The 14,978-nt window shown below is 45.7% G+C and overlaps 1 protein-coding gene across 4 annotated transcripts; it reads left to right on the top strand.

Annotated features, from left to right (window-relative positions):
- The first annotated feature begins 1,868 nt into the window (after nt 1-1,868).
- Nucleotides 1,869-13,955, top strand: erlin2 (ER lipid raft associated 2). Of its 4 annotated transcripts, none has more exons than XM_064353787.1 (12): nt 1,869-1,968; nt 2,857-2,964; nt 4,078-4,159; nt 5,263-5,309; nt 5,507-5,568; nt 5,993-6,118; nt 6,311-6,384; nt 7,691-7,749; nt 8,109-8,200; nt 8,417-8,506; nt 9,223-9,302; nt 10,273-13,955. In XM_064353787.1, the coding sequence occupies exons 2-12, from the start codon at nt 2,858-2,860 to the stop codon at nt 10,450-10,452; spliced, it is 999 nt and encodes a 332-aa protein (XP_064209857.1). In that variant the 5' UTR covers nt 1,869-1,968; nt 2,857; the 3' UTR covers nt 10,453-13,955. The 4 variants fall into 4 exon arrangements, with proteins under 4 accessions (XP_064209857.1, XP_064209858.1, XP_064209860.1 ...); XM_064353788.1 differs by having other exon boundaries at nt 9,223-9,308; nt 10,279-13,955; XM_064353790.1 differs by lacking the exon at nt 1,869-1,968 and adding an exon at nt 2,036-2,155.
- Nucleotides 13,956-14,978: the final 1,023 nt, after the last annotated feature.

Raw genomic sequence — 14,978 nt, 5'->3', positions numbered from 1 at the left:
AGGCCAAGCTCCGCACATCAGCGGCAGCTCAGTGAGGACACACGGCCCTGGAAATGGCGCCGCCGCACTTCACGAAAGCCGCACTCGACTGGTGCTGGGCCCCGCGCCGCGGTCCTTCGCCACCGGCAGGCTGCCGTCACGCCTGCGAGCCCCTGTCTATGAGGCACTGCTGAGCTTCAGTATTGCACGGCCATCCTCTCTGCATCCCAGGGAATGACAGCAGTAAAACTCAGGGAATGACAGGGGTAAAACTCAGGGAATGACAGGGGTAAAACTCAGGGAATAACAGCGGTAAAACTCAGGGAATGACAAAGATAAACTCAGGGAATGACAGCGGTAAACTCAGGGAATGACAGCGGTAAACTCAGGGAATGACAGCGGTAAACTCAGGAGTCCTCCGGTGACAAAGAAGAGCATTTGACAGCATTTGACTCTGCCTTGGGCACAGGGGGGACCTCTGAGGACCAGCACACAGTAGAGAAAGGCATGCGAATCGTTCCTTTTGGGAAGACTGACCAACGAAAACACCTCAGGTTCCCTCTGTCATCTGTATCTGGGATTATTACTGCGGGTTAAGTGTTATTATGACAAAGGGAGTGTGGCGTTTCTGAACTGTGGGCAGGTCTTTGCAAATATCTCTCTCTCTCTCACTCTCTCTCTCACTCTCCCTCGCTCTCTCCACCCCTCCCCATCTCCATGGGACCAGCCTTATAATCGCTAACAGAGTTGCTGGCAGTCCCCCCATCCCCCCCCCCCCCCCAACCCCCCCGTTCAACCCCACTTCCTTGTCAGCAATGATTAATGGCAGTGCGGTGTAGTGCGGGTAGCATTGCCAATTTCAGCGCTGTTCCCCCGATACATAATGAACTCTGACAGACTTCTTTTCCTCCTCTGTTTTTTGTTCATTCTTTTTTTTTTTTGTTCTTTTAGGTAACTGGGGGACTTAAACCTGCCACCACGGCTCCAGATGCTCAGGGAAGACTGAATTCATCAGGTAACCTGGTCAACCAGACCGCCCATGCTCCGTAGAAGGGAAAGCTTGAAGGTTCTTGTTACTTCCTTCTTAGTTGACCATCAGTCACTGATGAGTGCCTGTAAAGATACAGTGTGTGGTCAATGAGTTCTACACCACCCACTTCGAGAGTGAATTTTTTTTGACCAACCCCTCATTAAAATGTAGAATAACATCTGTTGAAATGTGGAATGGAACATGTATATATAGTATGTCCATAAAACTGAATTTTCAGGAATACACAGAATTCTTAGGAACAGCAAAAATCTGAAATGCTTCGTTTTCTTAGAGAAGACTAGAAATGGATACAATGTTTCTGCATTAGGCTGACAAAATGGGGAAAAAACTGAATATATGCAATAATAGTACTACAACAACAACAGCAATAATAATAATAATAATACACCTTATTATAAAGTACTTTTCATGCAACATCTGCAGCATCACGTTCTAAAGGTCCAGGAAACTGGATTTAAAATGTGCTTATATTCCCCAGAAGTGACAGTTGATTGTATTCTTAATACTTATCTCAAATTTTTCAATAATAACAATTAAATTGTAATTAAACTGTAGAAGGAATTATGTTGTTAATATATTTCTCAACTAAAAGATCCTAGTGCTCTGTTTGGGCTACCACACAACAAAAAACAAAAATGCAAATTTTTTATATATGTTGTTGGCGCAACATCATAAAACAATCTTAAATTTCTGGCCCTCGGGGAAAATACGGCTCATCGCTTACCCGCATGAATTGGTTAATATTATATTGTCTATGTCGCCCTCTGGTGGTTACATCTAAAACTGTATTACCACTGTTCAAATGGTGGACTAAAGTAAGGGCATTTAACCTTCATGGTGCGCTTTGATGACGTAAAACACAAAAATGCGTTTCCGGATTCTGTTCGGCCAGGTGTATTTTTTTCGTACATTGAACAGACCTCAAAGTGACAGCACAGGTAATTTAACACGTACAAAATGCAGCCACGATCTTAATTGTTTTTTCTAAAATTCGCCATGCGAAAATTACAGTAAAATGTCCAACTTAATTAGCAAGCTATATGTTCTGTTTCCTATAAGCCAGATAGCTGACCGGACATGATGTTCAATTTTGCTAGCTAACTATCGATACCAAGCATTAGCTAGGTAAACGTTTTGCTGGCTAGCCACCATCCCAAGTGATAATAGGCATTACGATTGTTTTACAAACTTACTCGCGATGTGTGCCACAGCGCTAGCTAGCATTTTCCAGCTAAATAGTTTGCATGCAATTATCTTAACATAGCACACAAACCACACACTCCGTTTAGCTAACTGAAATAACTGGGACTTGCTGGCTATACGGGACCAAGTGCAGTATCAATAACAGTATGTAGGCGGTCTATTTTGTTGAAGTTAGTATGATAACTGGAAGACGTAAGAAATGTTATTGGACGGGTATAAACTGTACAGCACTTTTGGCGCTTGTTTCTTGGCACTTTTTTCATTTAGCGTTAGCTAGCTTTCTGATATGATGTTACGGTTGGTGCGATTTGATTCCAAGAAGATGGCTTAGTCATGGCTTAATCCTCTTATTGCAGGGCGTCAAATGCTCTCCCTGCTCTGTTCTGTAATAAGAAACAGGTCACGGATGTGTTGCGTCAGGTGTCGTGATACTTTTTGCAGAATAGTGCAAAGGAGAGGGACTTAGCCATTGTCTATTTTTTTAATCGATGCGCTTAAGTTATGTTCTGTTTGCCGCTAACGGTACAGTCTTCTCGTGGTTATTTTTAACTGTGATGTCGGCTAAATCTACGAGCTGTGTGCATCAATCTTTCTCCGTCCCTCCCTCCATCTCTTCCCCTTAGGATGACACAACTGGGAGCCATTGCCTCAATTGTCTTGGCAATTGGGATAGCCGCTCTATTTTCTGCTGTCCACAAGATTGAAGAAGGGCACACCGGAGTCTACTACAGGTCAGCTAACTCCAAAGTTAACTGCATAAACACCTCCCTGTATTTAACAACACACCCGGCGTGCTATGCTGGAGTTTGTCCATTTATTAAGGATTAACTTGGTGGCTTATTATGCAGTTATTGGGAAAAGTACATGCCTTTGAAATCATGTTTTAAGTCTGCTTAACTGGATAGGGTTCACACAAAAGCAAACCATACTTTCTCTAGTGTAACCTTTATTTAACCAGGTAATTCCACTGAGAACTCTGTTCCCTTTTGCAGTTTTGATGAAGTTTAGGAATGCAGGAGGGGGTTGATTAACCAGTCCGATGTAGGCAGCCAGTTTTTTTAAATTTTATTATTAGTGTCCGTGTTATTTCAAAAGTGTCACAAGATCTTTAATGAGCACAGAGAGATGTGATTGAGTTTTACTGCCTTCTGCAGCACAGGGTCACCATCACTTTACTGGGGGTGTTGAATTTTCTGTTTTATCCAGAGGGAAGAGTGTCCTTTATTGGCCTAGCTTTAGCAGGGTACAGCTGATTAGCTTCAGCAGTTAACCTTTGGAAGGGTAGAAGGTGGTATGGCTGCTTAGCTTTAGCATTTAGCCAAGAGAACGGTACAGGATGGTATGGCTGCTTAGCTTTAGCATTTAGCCAAGAGAAGGGTAGAGGGCGGTATGGCGGCTTAGCTTTAGCAGTTAGCCAAGAGAAGGGTACAGGGTGATATGGCTGCTCAGATTTAGCAATTAGCCAAGAGAAGGGTAGAGGGTGTAGGTGCTTACTTAGCTTTAGCAAGGGTACAGGATGGTATGGCGTTAGATTTAGCATTTAGCCAGAGAAGGGTAGAGGGTGGTATGGCTGCTAGCTTTAGCATTTGCAGAGACAGTCAGGATGTAGGCTGCTAGCTAGCATTACCAGAGAAGGGTAGAGGTGGTATGGCTGCTTAGCTTTAGCATTTAGCCAAGAGAAGGGTACAGGGTGGTATGGTGGCTTAGCTTTAGCAGTTAGCCAAGAGAAGGGTACAGGGTGGTATGGCTGCTTAGCTTTATCAGTTAGCCAATAGAAGGGTACAGGGTGGTATGGTTGCTGTTGTACTGTATTTAATGCCACTGCTATATTGTCTGTTCACCAGAGGCGGCGCTCTTCTGACCACCACCAGTGGCCCAGGGTTCCACCTGATGTTGCCCTTCATCACCTCCTATAAGTCTGTGCAGGTGAGGAGAGAGAGTGCTGGGGAGTCCCAGCACGGACCATGACATCATGACTCTGATGCTCTACTTTTCTCAACGTAGACCCGGTACTACCATGTATGGGGTCCATCCACCATGTTTTATTTGCATGCAACGGGCTATTGATCCGCAATACGCCCCACACAAGGAGGTAGCATTACCCGGCTACCACCAAATCTAAAGGTCAGGTCTTAGGAGTGAGCAGGAAAACGAACTGCTTTGGAAATAAAACATTATTTTCAGCTGTATTGCACCACTTGTACTTGTGATTGCTCATTTTAATTGCCCCACAAAAAGCAGTGTGTGCTTTCTTTACTGCCGTGTCGGAGTTTCCAAAATAAGAGCGTTGATTTGAATCCTGTCTGGGCCGTGTGGGCAAGTGATTTTTTCAGGCAGAAATGTCAACACCACAGCAACCAGTGCAACTGGAAAGACCCGACCCTTAGCTTGCAGACTGTTTGTATTGTCCTCAAACAAGACTTTACTTCTGAAATGTGTGCAGTGATCTGAAATTTTTTTTTTTTCTTTGACTCAGTAGTTTCTGTTTGCAGGTGTATTTAGTAGATAAATGTTTATTTAACATGCCTGTGACATGTTTTCTTAACAGTATAGCATCACGAGTAACTGGTAAGTGGTTTTATGGAGGGTGTAAACCATACCTTTTTATGGATACTTTTTTCATGGAGCGATAGAACATTTACCGTCCAAGTCTTTTAGAACATGAGGTTAGAACAGGCCTTTCGGTGCATCTCGGCTCACAAAAATAAATATACAACTTATTCACAAAGCTAAGTTATAAAGAAAAAAGGGAAATAACGAGAACTTTGACACGCAAGAGTGTGACAACTAGTTGAACGAAAGGTCGAGGTTCGATTCCGTAGGACACTGGTTGTACCCTTGAGCAAGGTAAACAAATGCTCATATTATTCCAGCTGTATAAATGATACAAGAAACAGAAAGTGGTAACCCTGGATAAGAGCCTTAAGCTGTAAGAAGTAATGAATGTGATTAAGTAAGACATGATGGGTGCAACAGAGGCCAAGGTGGTGGGGAGATGGTTTGAGTCCTATGACCTTTCTCTTCCTCAGACGACCCTTCAGACAGACGAAGTTAAGAACGTGCCGTGTGGCACCAGGTAGGACTCCCATCTGCCTCCTGGTTTTATTAGATTATCCCTTTTTCTTTTTTTTTCTCCACACATTCATTCTCTCTCCTCTGCCATGGCTGCTTGGTTTTCTGGGGTTTTAGATAAAAAATTGTACCCACGGTGTTTGTGGGTTTTAGTCTGGGCTCTTTGGTCTTCGTAACTGTGTCGGTACTGTCTCGTTCCAGTGGAGGGGTGATGATCTACTTCGATCGCATAGAAGTCGTCAACTTCCTCGTGCCCTCGGCTGGTACGTTTGCCCTTCCTATTTGCACGCGTTCATGCTTGTGTGTGTGTGTTTGCGTCTGTGTGTGTGTATGTGTGTGTGTGTGCGTGAATGCATGCATACATTTGCGTGTGTGTTATTGCATGTGTGTGTGTTTGTGACAAAATTGCACATTCCCTTGTTAAGTTTCCTGGTTAGATCTGGGGCTTGTGTTGGGCCGGCGTTGTAAAAAGAAAAAAACAGGAAACGGCCTAACGTAACCCCATAGGCCGACTGAGACGGCCAGTAAATAATTAACGAGCTCACACACGGCCCTGTGTACAGATCAGTGGGGAAATGGGAGCGGTACTGCGGAACGGCTAGCGTTAGCCTCACGCTGCTGCTAGGACTGCTCTGGCACTGAGAGGGTTCTCTCTCTCTCTCTCTCTCTCTCTCTCTCTCTCTGCAGTGTATGACATCGTCAGGAACTTCACGGCCGACTACGACAAGGCCCTCATTTTCAACAAGGTCCACCACGAGCTGAACCAGTTCTGCAGCGTGCACACCCTGCAGGAGGTCTACATCGGCCTGTTCGGTGAGAGCCCAGCGGGTCCGTCTCCCCCGTTTCCTCCCGGAAGACGCGCTGCTGCGTGTGTCCACTGGAGGGCGCCGTTCAGCTGCTCGACACAAACTGCTGACTGCGCTGCGTACAGCGAGTCTGAACTGGTTCCAGCGCTGCTCTGTGTGACACTAAGGGATGTGCTTTTTTTTTTTTGTTCAATCTCAGATCAGATTGATGAGAACCTGAAGCTCACCTTACAGGAAGACCTGACCAGTATGGCACCTGGACTTATCATACAGGTGAGAAGGAGAGAGAGAGAGATGAAGGGGATCACGGTCACTGGTTTGGTAAATTCAACCTGGGGTGAATTATCAACCGTATTTTAAGCTGACAAAACGCTCGCCGTGAGGTGCTGTCAGTCATCCTAAGCCTTTGAAAGGGCCATCTAACGTTCAGATTGTGCATTCTGAAAAACTCTCAAATGGAACACAGCCAACCAGTGCTCGCAGGTCACGAGGTGATACTAATTTCCAAAAGAGCAGTGTGGTCTGTAATCCCCCCCAATCCCCCCCACCCCGAGAGTCCCCCCTGTTGACATTGTGGACTCATGCGATGACTGGATTTTACAATCTTAACGGGGGCTCGTTTATCCCACCCACTGCTTTCCTGTTTTCCAAGAACAGGAAATGCCGTAATCCTACTTCAAACACTGGGGATTTACTTTTATTTACTTTTATTTCTTATCTTGTGCTATTTTGTTTTTTATTAGATATTTTTATTAGATTAAAAAAAAAAAAATGAACGAATTTACTCATGTGAGAGCACGTAGAAATGAAACGATACGCAGGTCGTCCGATTCGATTTTTAGTGACCAAACAAAGGCCCGATTTGGTCTTCGAAGCAGCCGCGGGACACAAGCCTTAGGAAGGTGCGGTAAATCCAGCGGTCAAACTTGGGGAAGCCTTTTATGGGCTGGTTTATTTCCCTCACTTGCCAAGAGCGTTTTGGCAGGAGACGCAAAAACATTATTGGAGAAAAAGAGTTTAGACCTGGAGGCCGCGGCGAGGGTGCGGAGCGGTGCGTTTGGCGGTTGCTCTTCCCAAGCGAGACTCGCACATAAATTTGAGGTTCGTGTGATCGGGGTTCGGAGTGTCCAGAGGCAAACGCCGCAGGAGCGATCGTTTCATGTGCAGAGTTGACGGCAGACAGCATTACATTACATTACAGGCATTTGGCGGACGCTCTTATCCAGAGCGACGTACAACAAAAGTGTATAACCTTAACCAGGAACAACAGCGTTTCCAGGACAACGATGTTGCAAGGAGGTTGGGTGGGGGGGGGGGGGGGTCGGCTCTGCCCCGCCTCTCAACAGTGTAGCGTAAGGGTTAGGGAACTGGCTTTGTAAGTTCATCTTTTGTGGGTTTAAATCCCAGATGAGGCACATCTTTAGCACCATTGACCCGAATTGCTTTGGTGAACAAGGACACGCAGAGTCATTGGTTGCGAAGCTGCATGAGTTGCTGTGGATGAGGCATTCTGCTTTATGCCAGAAATGTTTAAATGTTTAGTTTTTAACTAAATTTGTGATCCCTTCTCGTCTGGCAGGCGGTTCGAGTCACCAAACCCAACATTCCAGAGTCCATTCGCAGGAACTACGAGCTTATGTAAGTCCCCGTTCCAGATGTTTGGAAGCAAGCTCTCCTTTTGCCAAAACTGAGGACTGGTGGAGAACACTGAGAAAGAAAAAAGAAATTGGCCCAAACTGATTTTCATAAATCCTTTTTTACAGTAAGCACTGTACATGTTCAGTTTGCGCTGTTGCCTTGAAGCATTTAATTATTTCATCCTGGGAATTCAGTGAAGAAATGGAGGAAATTCAGATTTGTACACATGGTGGTATTTTTCAGGTAAGGGTCGGTTTGAGAGTGAAGAGCACAGCAATGTGCGTGCGTGCGTGCGTGCGTGCGTGCGTGCGTGTGTGTGTGCACACGCGTGTTTAAGATTGCACGTCTGTCTTGTGCAGGGAGAGCGAGAAGACGAAGCTGCTAATTGCCGCACAGACCCAGAAGGTGGTGGAGAAGGAGGCGGAGACAGAGAGGAAGAGGGCCGTGATTGGTTAGTGATAACCCGGGAGCGGCTGCTGCCAGCCTTATGTAATCTAGGGGGGGAATAAAAGTTTCCATTTGTCATTTTCTACTTGAGTAACCGGATGATACAAAAATCCCCCCTCCCACACATTTTAGGAAGAGATTGTGCTTTTATGCATCATTTACGTGAGGCTGTCCCATGTTTATGCACCCCCCCCCCCCCCCTCGCCCCCCCATTCTCCAGAGGCGGAAAAACTGGCCCAGGTCGCAGAGATCAAATTTGGACAGAAAGTCATGGAGAAGGAAACGGAGAAGAGGATATCGGAGATTGAAGGTGTGTGTGTGCGTGCGTGCGCGCGCGCAGTTGTATGTTGGTGTGTCTCGCGGTGCCCTGGTCTCCAGTGAAGTGGGTAGTTTCTGAGAGGAGCGCTCGCGGTTTCGGGGAAATAGGAATGGCGCGAGGCCAAACCATCTGGATTCCTTGGGAGTCCTTGTGCCAGGGCTCTGCTGCACAGGCTGCGCTCTCTCTACTCTATTCATTTGGGTGCGCTCTTCCTTCCTTCCTCCCTGTCGGGTGCGTCTCGATCTGTTGACGCCGAGCATTTAGCAACAAACGATGAAAGAAAAGAAAAAAAAAAAAAAAGACGGACTTTCTGGATCACAGAGAGCTAGCGGACTGAGCTGGCCAGAGGATGGTGGCGTTTCGTTAAACCAAAGGTTTCTTCCTTACCTTCCTTTTGCAAGGCCTTTTTAAAAAAAAAAAAATAAACCCTCCTTTTTTTATATTGTGTATGCACTTGGAGTCCACAGGGTCGAAAATGACCCCCAGTGATAAAGCCTTCTCATAGAATTCTAAAGCCCAAATCAATATTTTTCATGTAGAAACAACCTGTCGCTCAGTGAATCGGCGAATACAAAATGGTTTCCTCCTTCGCGTTTCAGAGAGACGGTATTGATTGGGCCATTTCCCTGTCCCCTGTTCCCAACCCCGCTTGCCTCTTCCTCCTCTTCCTCCTCCGCTGTCATCCTCACGCTCTCCGACCTCCGCAGATGACGCCTTCCTGGCGCGGGAGAAGGCCAGGGCAGACGCCGAGTTCTACACCGCTCACCGGACGGCCGAGGCCAACAAGGCGAGTGTGCGTGCTCGACCACACACCGCGAGCGCTCTACCACACACCGCACGCACTCTACCACACACCGCGCGCGCTCTACCACACACCGCACGCACTCTACCACACACCGCGCGCGCTCGACCACACACCGCACGCTCGACCACACACCGCGCGCGCTTGAACACACACCACACGCGCCCTCGAACACACACCGCGCACGCTCGAACACACACCGCGCGCGCTCGAACACACACCGCACGCGCCCTCGACCACACACCGCACGCCCTCGAACACACACCGCACGCACTCGAACACACACCACGCGCGCTCGACCACACACCGTGCGCCCTCGAACACACACCGCGCGCGCCCTCGACCACACACCGTGCGCGCTCGAACACACACCGCGCGCGCCCTCGAACACACACCGCGCACACTCGACCGCACACCGCGCACGCGCCGAACACACACCGCACGCCCTCGACCACACACCGTGCGCGCTCGAACACACACCGCGCGCCCTCGAACACACACCGCGCACGCTCGACCACACACCGCGCACGCGCCGAACACGCGAAGGACACGCGACGAACACGCGAAGGACACGCGACGAACATGCGCGCTGCACACGCAGCGTCAAAGGCAAAGCGAAGGGTTTACTGACGAATTAGCTCTAAACTCATTCAGTTCAGTCCAATACAATTCACTTCAGCCCAAGTCAATACAGTGTTTCATTGGCAGCGGATATTGCCATGTAAATGACATACAGTGTTACACCAAGATAACTATGTCTAGACTGATAAATATATAGACATATATGTAATCACAAAACTCTTAATATTAACTTTCTCTCTTGCCCTTCCTCTCTCCATCTCTCTCTCTCTCCCTTCCTCTTTCCCTCTCACTCTCATGCATTCCCTTCTGTCCATCCCTCTTCCCCCTCTTTCCTCTGTTCGTCTCTTTCTCTCCCTCTCTTTCCCCCCTGCAGTTGAAGCTGACCCCAGAGTACCTCCAGCTGGTGAAGTTTAAGGCCATAGCCGCCAACAGTAAGATCTACTTCGGGAACGACATCCCCCACATGTTTGTGGACTCGGGCCGTGGGGGGGCCGCGGTCAAGGCCCCGCCCACCATGGACAGGGTTTCTGACAGCTCCTTTGACCGGGACTGAAGGACGGGTGTCCATACCCCCCCCCCTCCCCCTCCCCCCCCAGGTGTGTAATGTGGGGACCAGGGGTTGGCGAATGAAGGACTGAGCGATAAGACTACTGAGGAGACGAATGCAGGAAAAACAAGAGGAAGGATGTAGCATCTAGTCTTTTCCTTTTTAAAACACTGAAAGTGTGTGTAGGTATATATTTACAGTTTATAACCCCCCCACCCCATACCCTCATCTGATTCTTTGTTTGTGGTTAAGATTAAACCAGGGAACTTATAGACTTTATGCACTGTAAGCAGTCATGGGTCGTTTTCCCATGTCCCCATCTGTTGATTGTTCTGTGCGGTTTGGTCTGGAAGATGCTCAAGACAAACATCTGGACTGGTCCCTCCGTGAGCACGGGGGGCGGGGCGGGGGCGGGGGGGGGTAGGTCTCAGCCTGATAGGACAGCCAAAAAAACCAAAGAGCCAGCAGGGAAAGAATCATCCAGACTGGTTTGGGCTTGCAGCCTTACGGTTCTAAATCGCATTTCCAAAAAATGTGACACCCCCCCCCCCCCCATGCAGCTGGCTTCACAGACTAGACACAAAACACTCTATTGTGTAGGCCTTTGTAGGAAGAGTAAGTATGTATTTGCAGCCAGAGGTGCTCATTTGGCTGAGTTGTTTATTTTTTATTAGGAGCTTGGAAGATGTCTGTTTTGGTAGTAAGATGGCTGCCGCAGTGCAACATGGCAGAATAAAGACTTGTAGTGCTTTGCGGGAGAGCACGGCATAGACGAAGACCTTCAGGGATTTTTGCTTTGTAGCTGAACCATGTCTTCACTGTAGCAGTATTTCATGGTGGGGCTGTGTGGGGGGGATTTGTCATGCCACAGGGAAGGAAAAGCCCCTCGAAATGAGGGAGAATCACCCAGAGGGGATTTGTACAAGCGCATGCTCTTACAGGCATTGTGCCTGATTCCGGGACCCTGACCCTTTAAGCTCTCTTGTCATTGGTTCCCAGAATTCTGTTCAGATTGGGTGTAGACAATTTTTTTCTGGAATGAAGTTTTTTTCCAAAATTCATTATCCTCCTCGGTGTAAAACCATGACAGCTTGGTTCTTGGGGCCTGCGACTGGCAGAAATGGCACTGACAGCTAGCTTATGCAAAATGTCAATAGCCTGTTCTCTTAAGTGTATCATCTAATTTTTATATAGTTTGCCCTTTACCTCTTAGTCTTGTCTTTGCTTCAGAATCTAGGCCTGTTTATCGAATACGTTTTTTTAATATGGAGGGTGGTAGGGCTTACTGGGACCAAACAAGCTATGCCGTTCAACTATTCCTCCTTCGCTATGAAGTCATTTACTCATACCACAAACTGCATTTCCACCCCTGTAATTATTCTGCAGTGGTAGAGTCCTGTTTTTTTTGGGCGGAGGGGGCGGGGGGGGGGGGTCACTGTGACATTGGTGAACCGTTCAGCCCTCTTGAAGGCCTACCTATGCCTTCCTGTGATTGGTTGTCCGGCTGATATCGAGCGACACATTGTATCCTCAGTATCGGTTATGCAAGGTTTTGACCGCTACAGGCTAACCTGACGCGGACAATCCTCTCCATTGCAATGTTCCCCCAGTGTAACACAAGTGCTCGAAGGGGGTCCAGCAGAGTTACAGCAGCTCCACAGAATGCATTGGTCTTTTCACTATGGTGTAACAGCGAGCACACTATGAGGATGGGAATATTAAGTGTTATAAGCAAGGCGTGTTGATAGTTTTGTTTCCTCATCTGAAATTTGAAAGGATAACAAATCAGGAAATGCAGATCCAGCATTTTTTAAATTTTAATTTAGGGGCATATGTTGAAGCATTAGGATAGCCATTTTCACATTGTCAGTGTGTTACAGTCTGAACATAAGTGCGATATTGCGTTGATTTCTAGTGAAAAAGATTGTCAATTAAAACAATTTGATTTGAAAACAACTCCATACATTGTGTGTAAACATTATAAGCGTAATTAAGCACTTTCATTCCACTCTGTGGCAAGCCACAGAATAGCTCATTTCCCAAGTACTTTGAAACCCGTTTGAACACTGCATGACTCAAAAATGTCTGGAAGCTTGAGAAACACACACGGTACTTTCTGGAAATTCGCGTACTAACTTGCTACTAACATCTGGTCTTGTCACAGCAGCTTTTGGGAAAATTGTGACGTTTCTGGTTTTCACTCTGGCTGACTGGGTTAATATGACATACCGCATCAAGACATTACGGTGTACTACAAACGTGATTGTGGAATTAGTGTGTAACCACGGCTACTGAAATGAAGAAGCGGTGCGTGCTCTCAAATTTTCTGATTCAGGTAAGATTGTTGTTAGTCTTCCCCTTACCAAGATGTACTACTGCAGTGACACCGAATAGAGATTATTCGTTTGTCCAGTGTAACGGGCGGCAATATTTCATAAGGGCACGCATTTAGGTTTGTTGAAATGCAATACTATCATCAGGTTTGAATGTCTGTTCTCGGTTGTGTAACTGCAGGTGGTCAGCCACCTAGAGGACTAGTCAAGTTTTCATATCACTTTTATGTATGAAGTTTAAATTCCAGTATGCAAATACAGTATCATTTTATTTAGAGCACTGCGATGCTGTTCTTTCATTAGCTTGCTGGTGATGTGCACACTTTAATAAAAAAGAAAGATGTAATATTGTTCATAATGGCCTAGATATTTCATTTCTGTGACTACAAATCGTACTGTTTACTGGTCCACAGTGCATCCTCCATCACATTTCAGTTCTCTCTCTCTGTATACATACATACATACCTATATGTGTGTGAGTGTGAGAAAGATCATTTACCAAAAAAAAAAAAAAAAACCCAAAACATAATTTTGGCTGTGTCTGTTTTAACCGTCCAAGATCCAAAGAGCGAGACAGGAAGGGAACATCATTATCCATCAGTTCTGCTGGCCTTTGGGTCCTGTTCGTTTTCAGTTTGTGTGTTTCATTTGGAGGTATCAAAGGTGCTTATTTCTAGTTCAGTGCGGTGGTTATTAGTTATTATTACTAGGAATCCACTATCTAAGACTCAATACTTAGTCAAAAAGATCATGGCTTCCCTCAGTTTCTGTTCACCTCCAAACAATCAGGGCTTCTTTTTTTTTTATCACAGAAGCAGACCAGTACTTAATATATTTTTACATATTCTGTAAATACAAACGGCCTAATTTGACTTTATATAGATTTCCAAAGCATCTGGTTCCTTTGTAGAACACAACATCCCTCCTTCTCGGTAACTCCATTTTTTTTTAGTCCACCTATGTAGTGTGTTCTTACTTAACACGGTTTTTTAAATGAGTGAATACTAAATGGGGTGTTGCTTCAGTCGTGCTCAGGTAGACTTAACTGAATGTTACCTGAAGGGAACCATTTTTATTTTGTAATATAACTGTAATAAGATGCACTGTGTGAAGATGGACTAATTGCGGGAGATCTAATCGTTAATTGTGTCATTTACAATAAAGATATTTGAAGGATTGGTTTGAGGCAGTATTTTTTCTTTCTTTGCGCTGAGTATGTATTTGCTTAATGCTTCGGGGCTTGAAAGATCACTATTTAGGCGTAGGCTCCCATTCACTTACGGAATGAGAAAAACGCCGTTGCTACAGAAACTCACATGGTCTATCACGGGAAAGGGTAAACCGACAATATTTTCATTGAAGGATTATTCACTGGAATTACTGGAAGTCGTCCACGTGTCAGTAAATTCGCGATAAAAAAGATAACTGGCGTGATTCATCACGATTCCCTCCGCAATACACACGCTATTAAAAGGAGAGGAAAAGGGCATGCTTTCAAGCATTTCAAGGAAAGCATAACCCCTCCAATGTTTTATGCGTATTTTGTGCTAAATGCCTGTAATGTAATGATTAACTGCAGGAAGTGGAGCACTAAACAAACGAAACTTTTAAAAACAATTACATTTCCTCTCTAGAATTTCATGAGAACTTGATTTAAAAATATATCGATATAGCACAAGATCTGCTATAAATGCTTGGTTGTATGATGACTCAAATTGGGCTGCAGGGCAGGGGCGCATAAGGCCCGATCCATATCAGGAATTTGTGCCAACTTCTGTTCTTAATTATTTAATTAGCTCAATCGTATCTGTGGAAATTTATAAGCATCAACCAACATGTGTCCCGTAAAATTCCACTGTGCTGAAGTACAGGAGTGAACCAGCATAGTTTTAGTCTGATAAGTGTATAAACTAAGGTAAATGGTTAAATAAATAAAAAACCAGCTCGCAACCTTACTCCCAAGGTCCAGAATTGTGCACCCCTAATTTTGCGTCATCCTGGATGATTTCGATACCGCAAAATCTCTTCACCAGTTCAGGTTGTTAAAAACGAGTTCAGGCGAGTTGTGGAGAGCCACAGTGCCTGCAGATATCTGTGATTTACAACGACTTAAATGAATCACCGAATTGGAGGGCTGGATTTCAGCACTGAATTAACTGTGGAACAGAATTATTATTCTTTTTATTATTAAAGGTTATT

The sequence above is a fragment of the Anguilla rostrata genome, chromosome 10 (genome assembly GCF_018555375.3).
Source record: "Anguilla rostrata isolate EN2019 chromosome 10, ASM1855537v3, whole genome shotgun sequence".
NCBI classification, from domain to species: domain Eukaryota; kingdom Metazoa; phylum Chordata; class Actinopteri; order Anguilliformes; family Anguillidae; genus Anguilla; species Anguilla rostrata.
The sequence above is the reverse complement of the archived record's forward strand: the minus strand, read 5'-3'. Positions and strand labels throughout refer to the sequence as shown.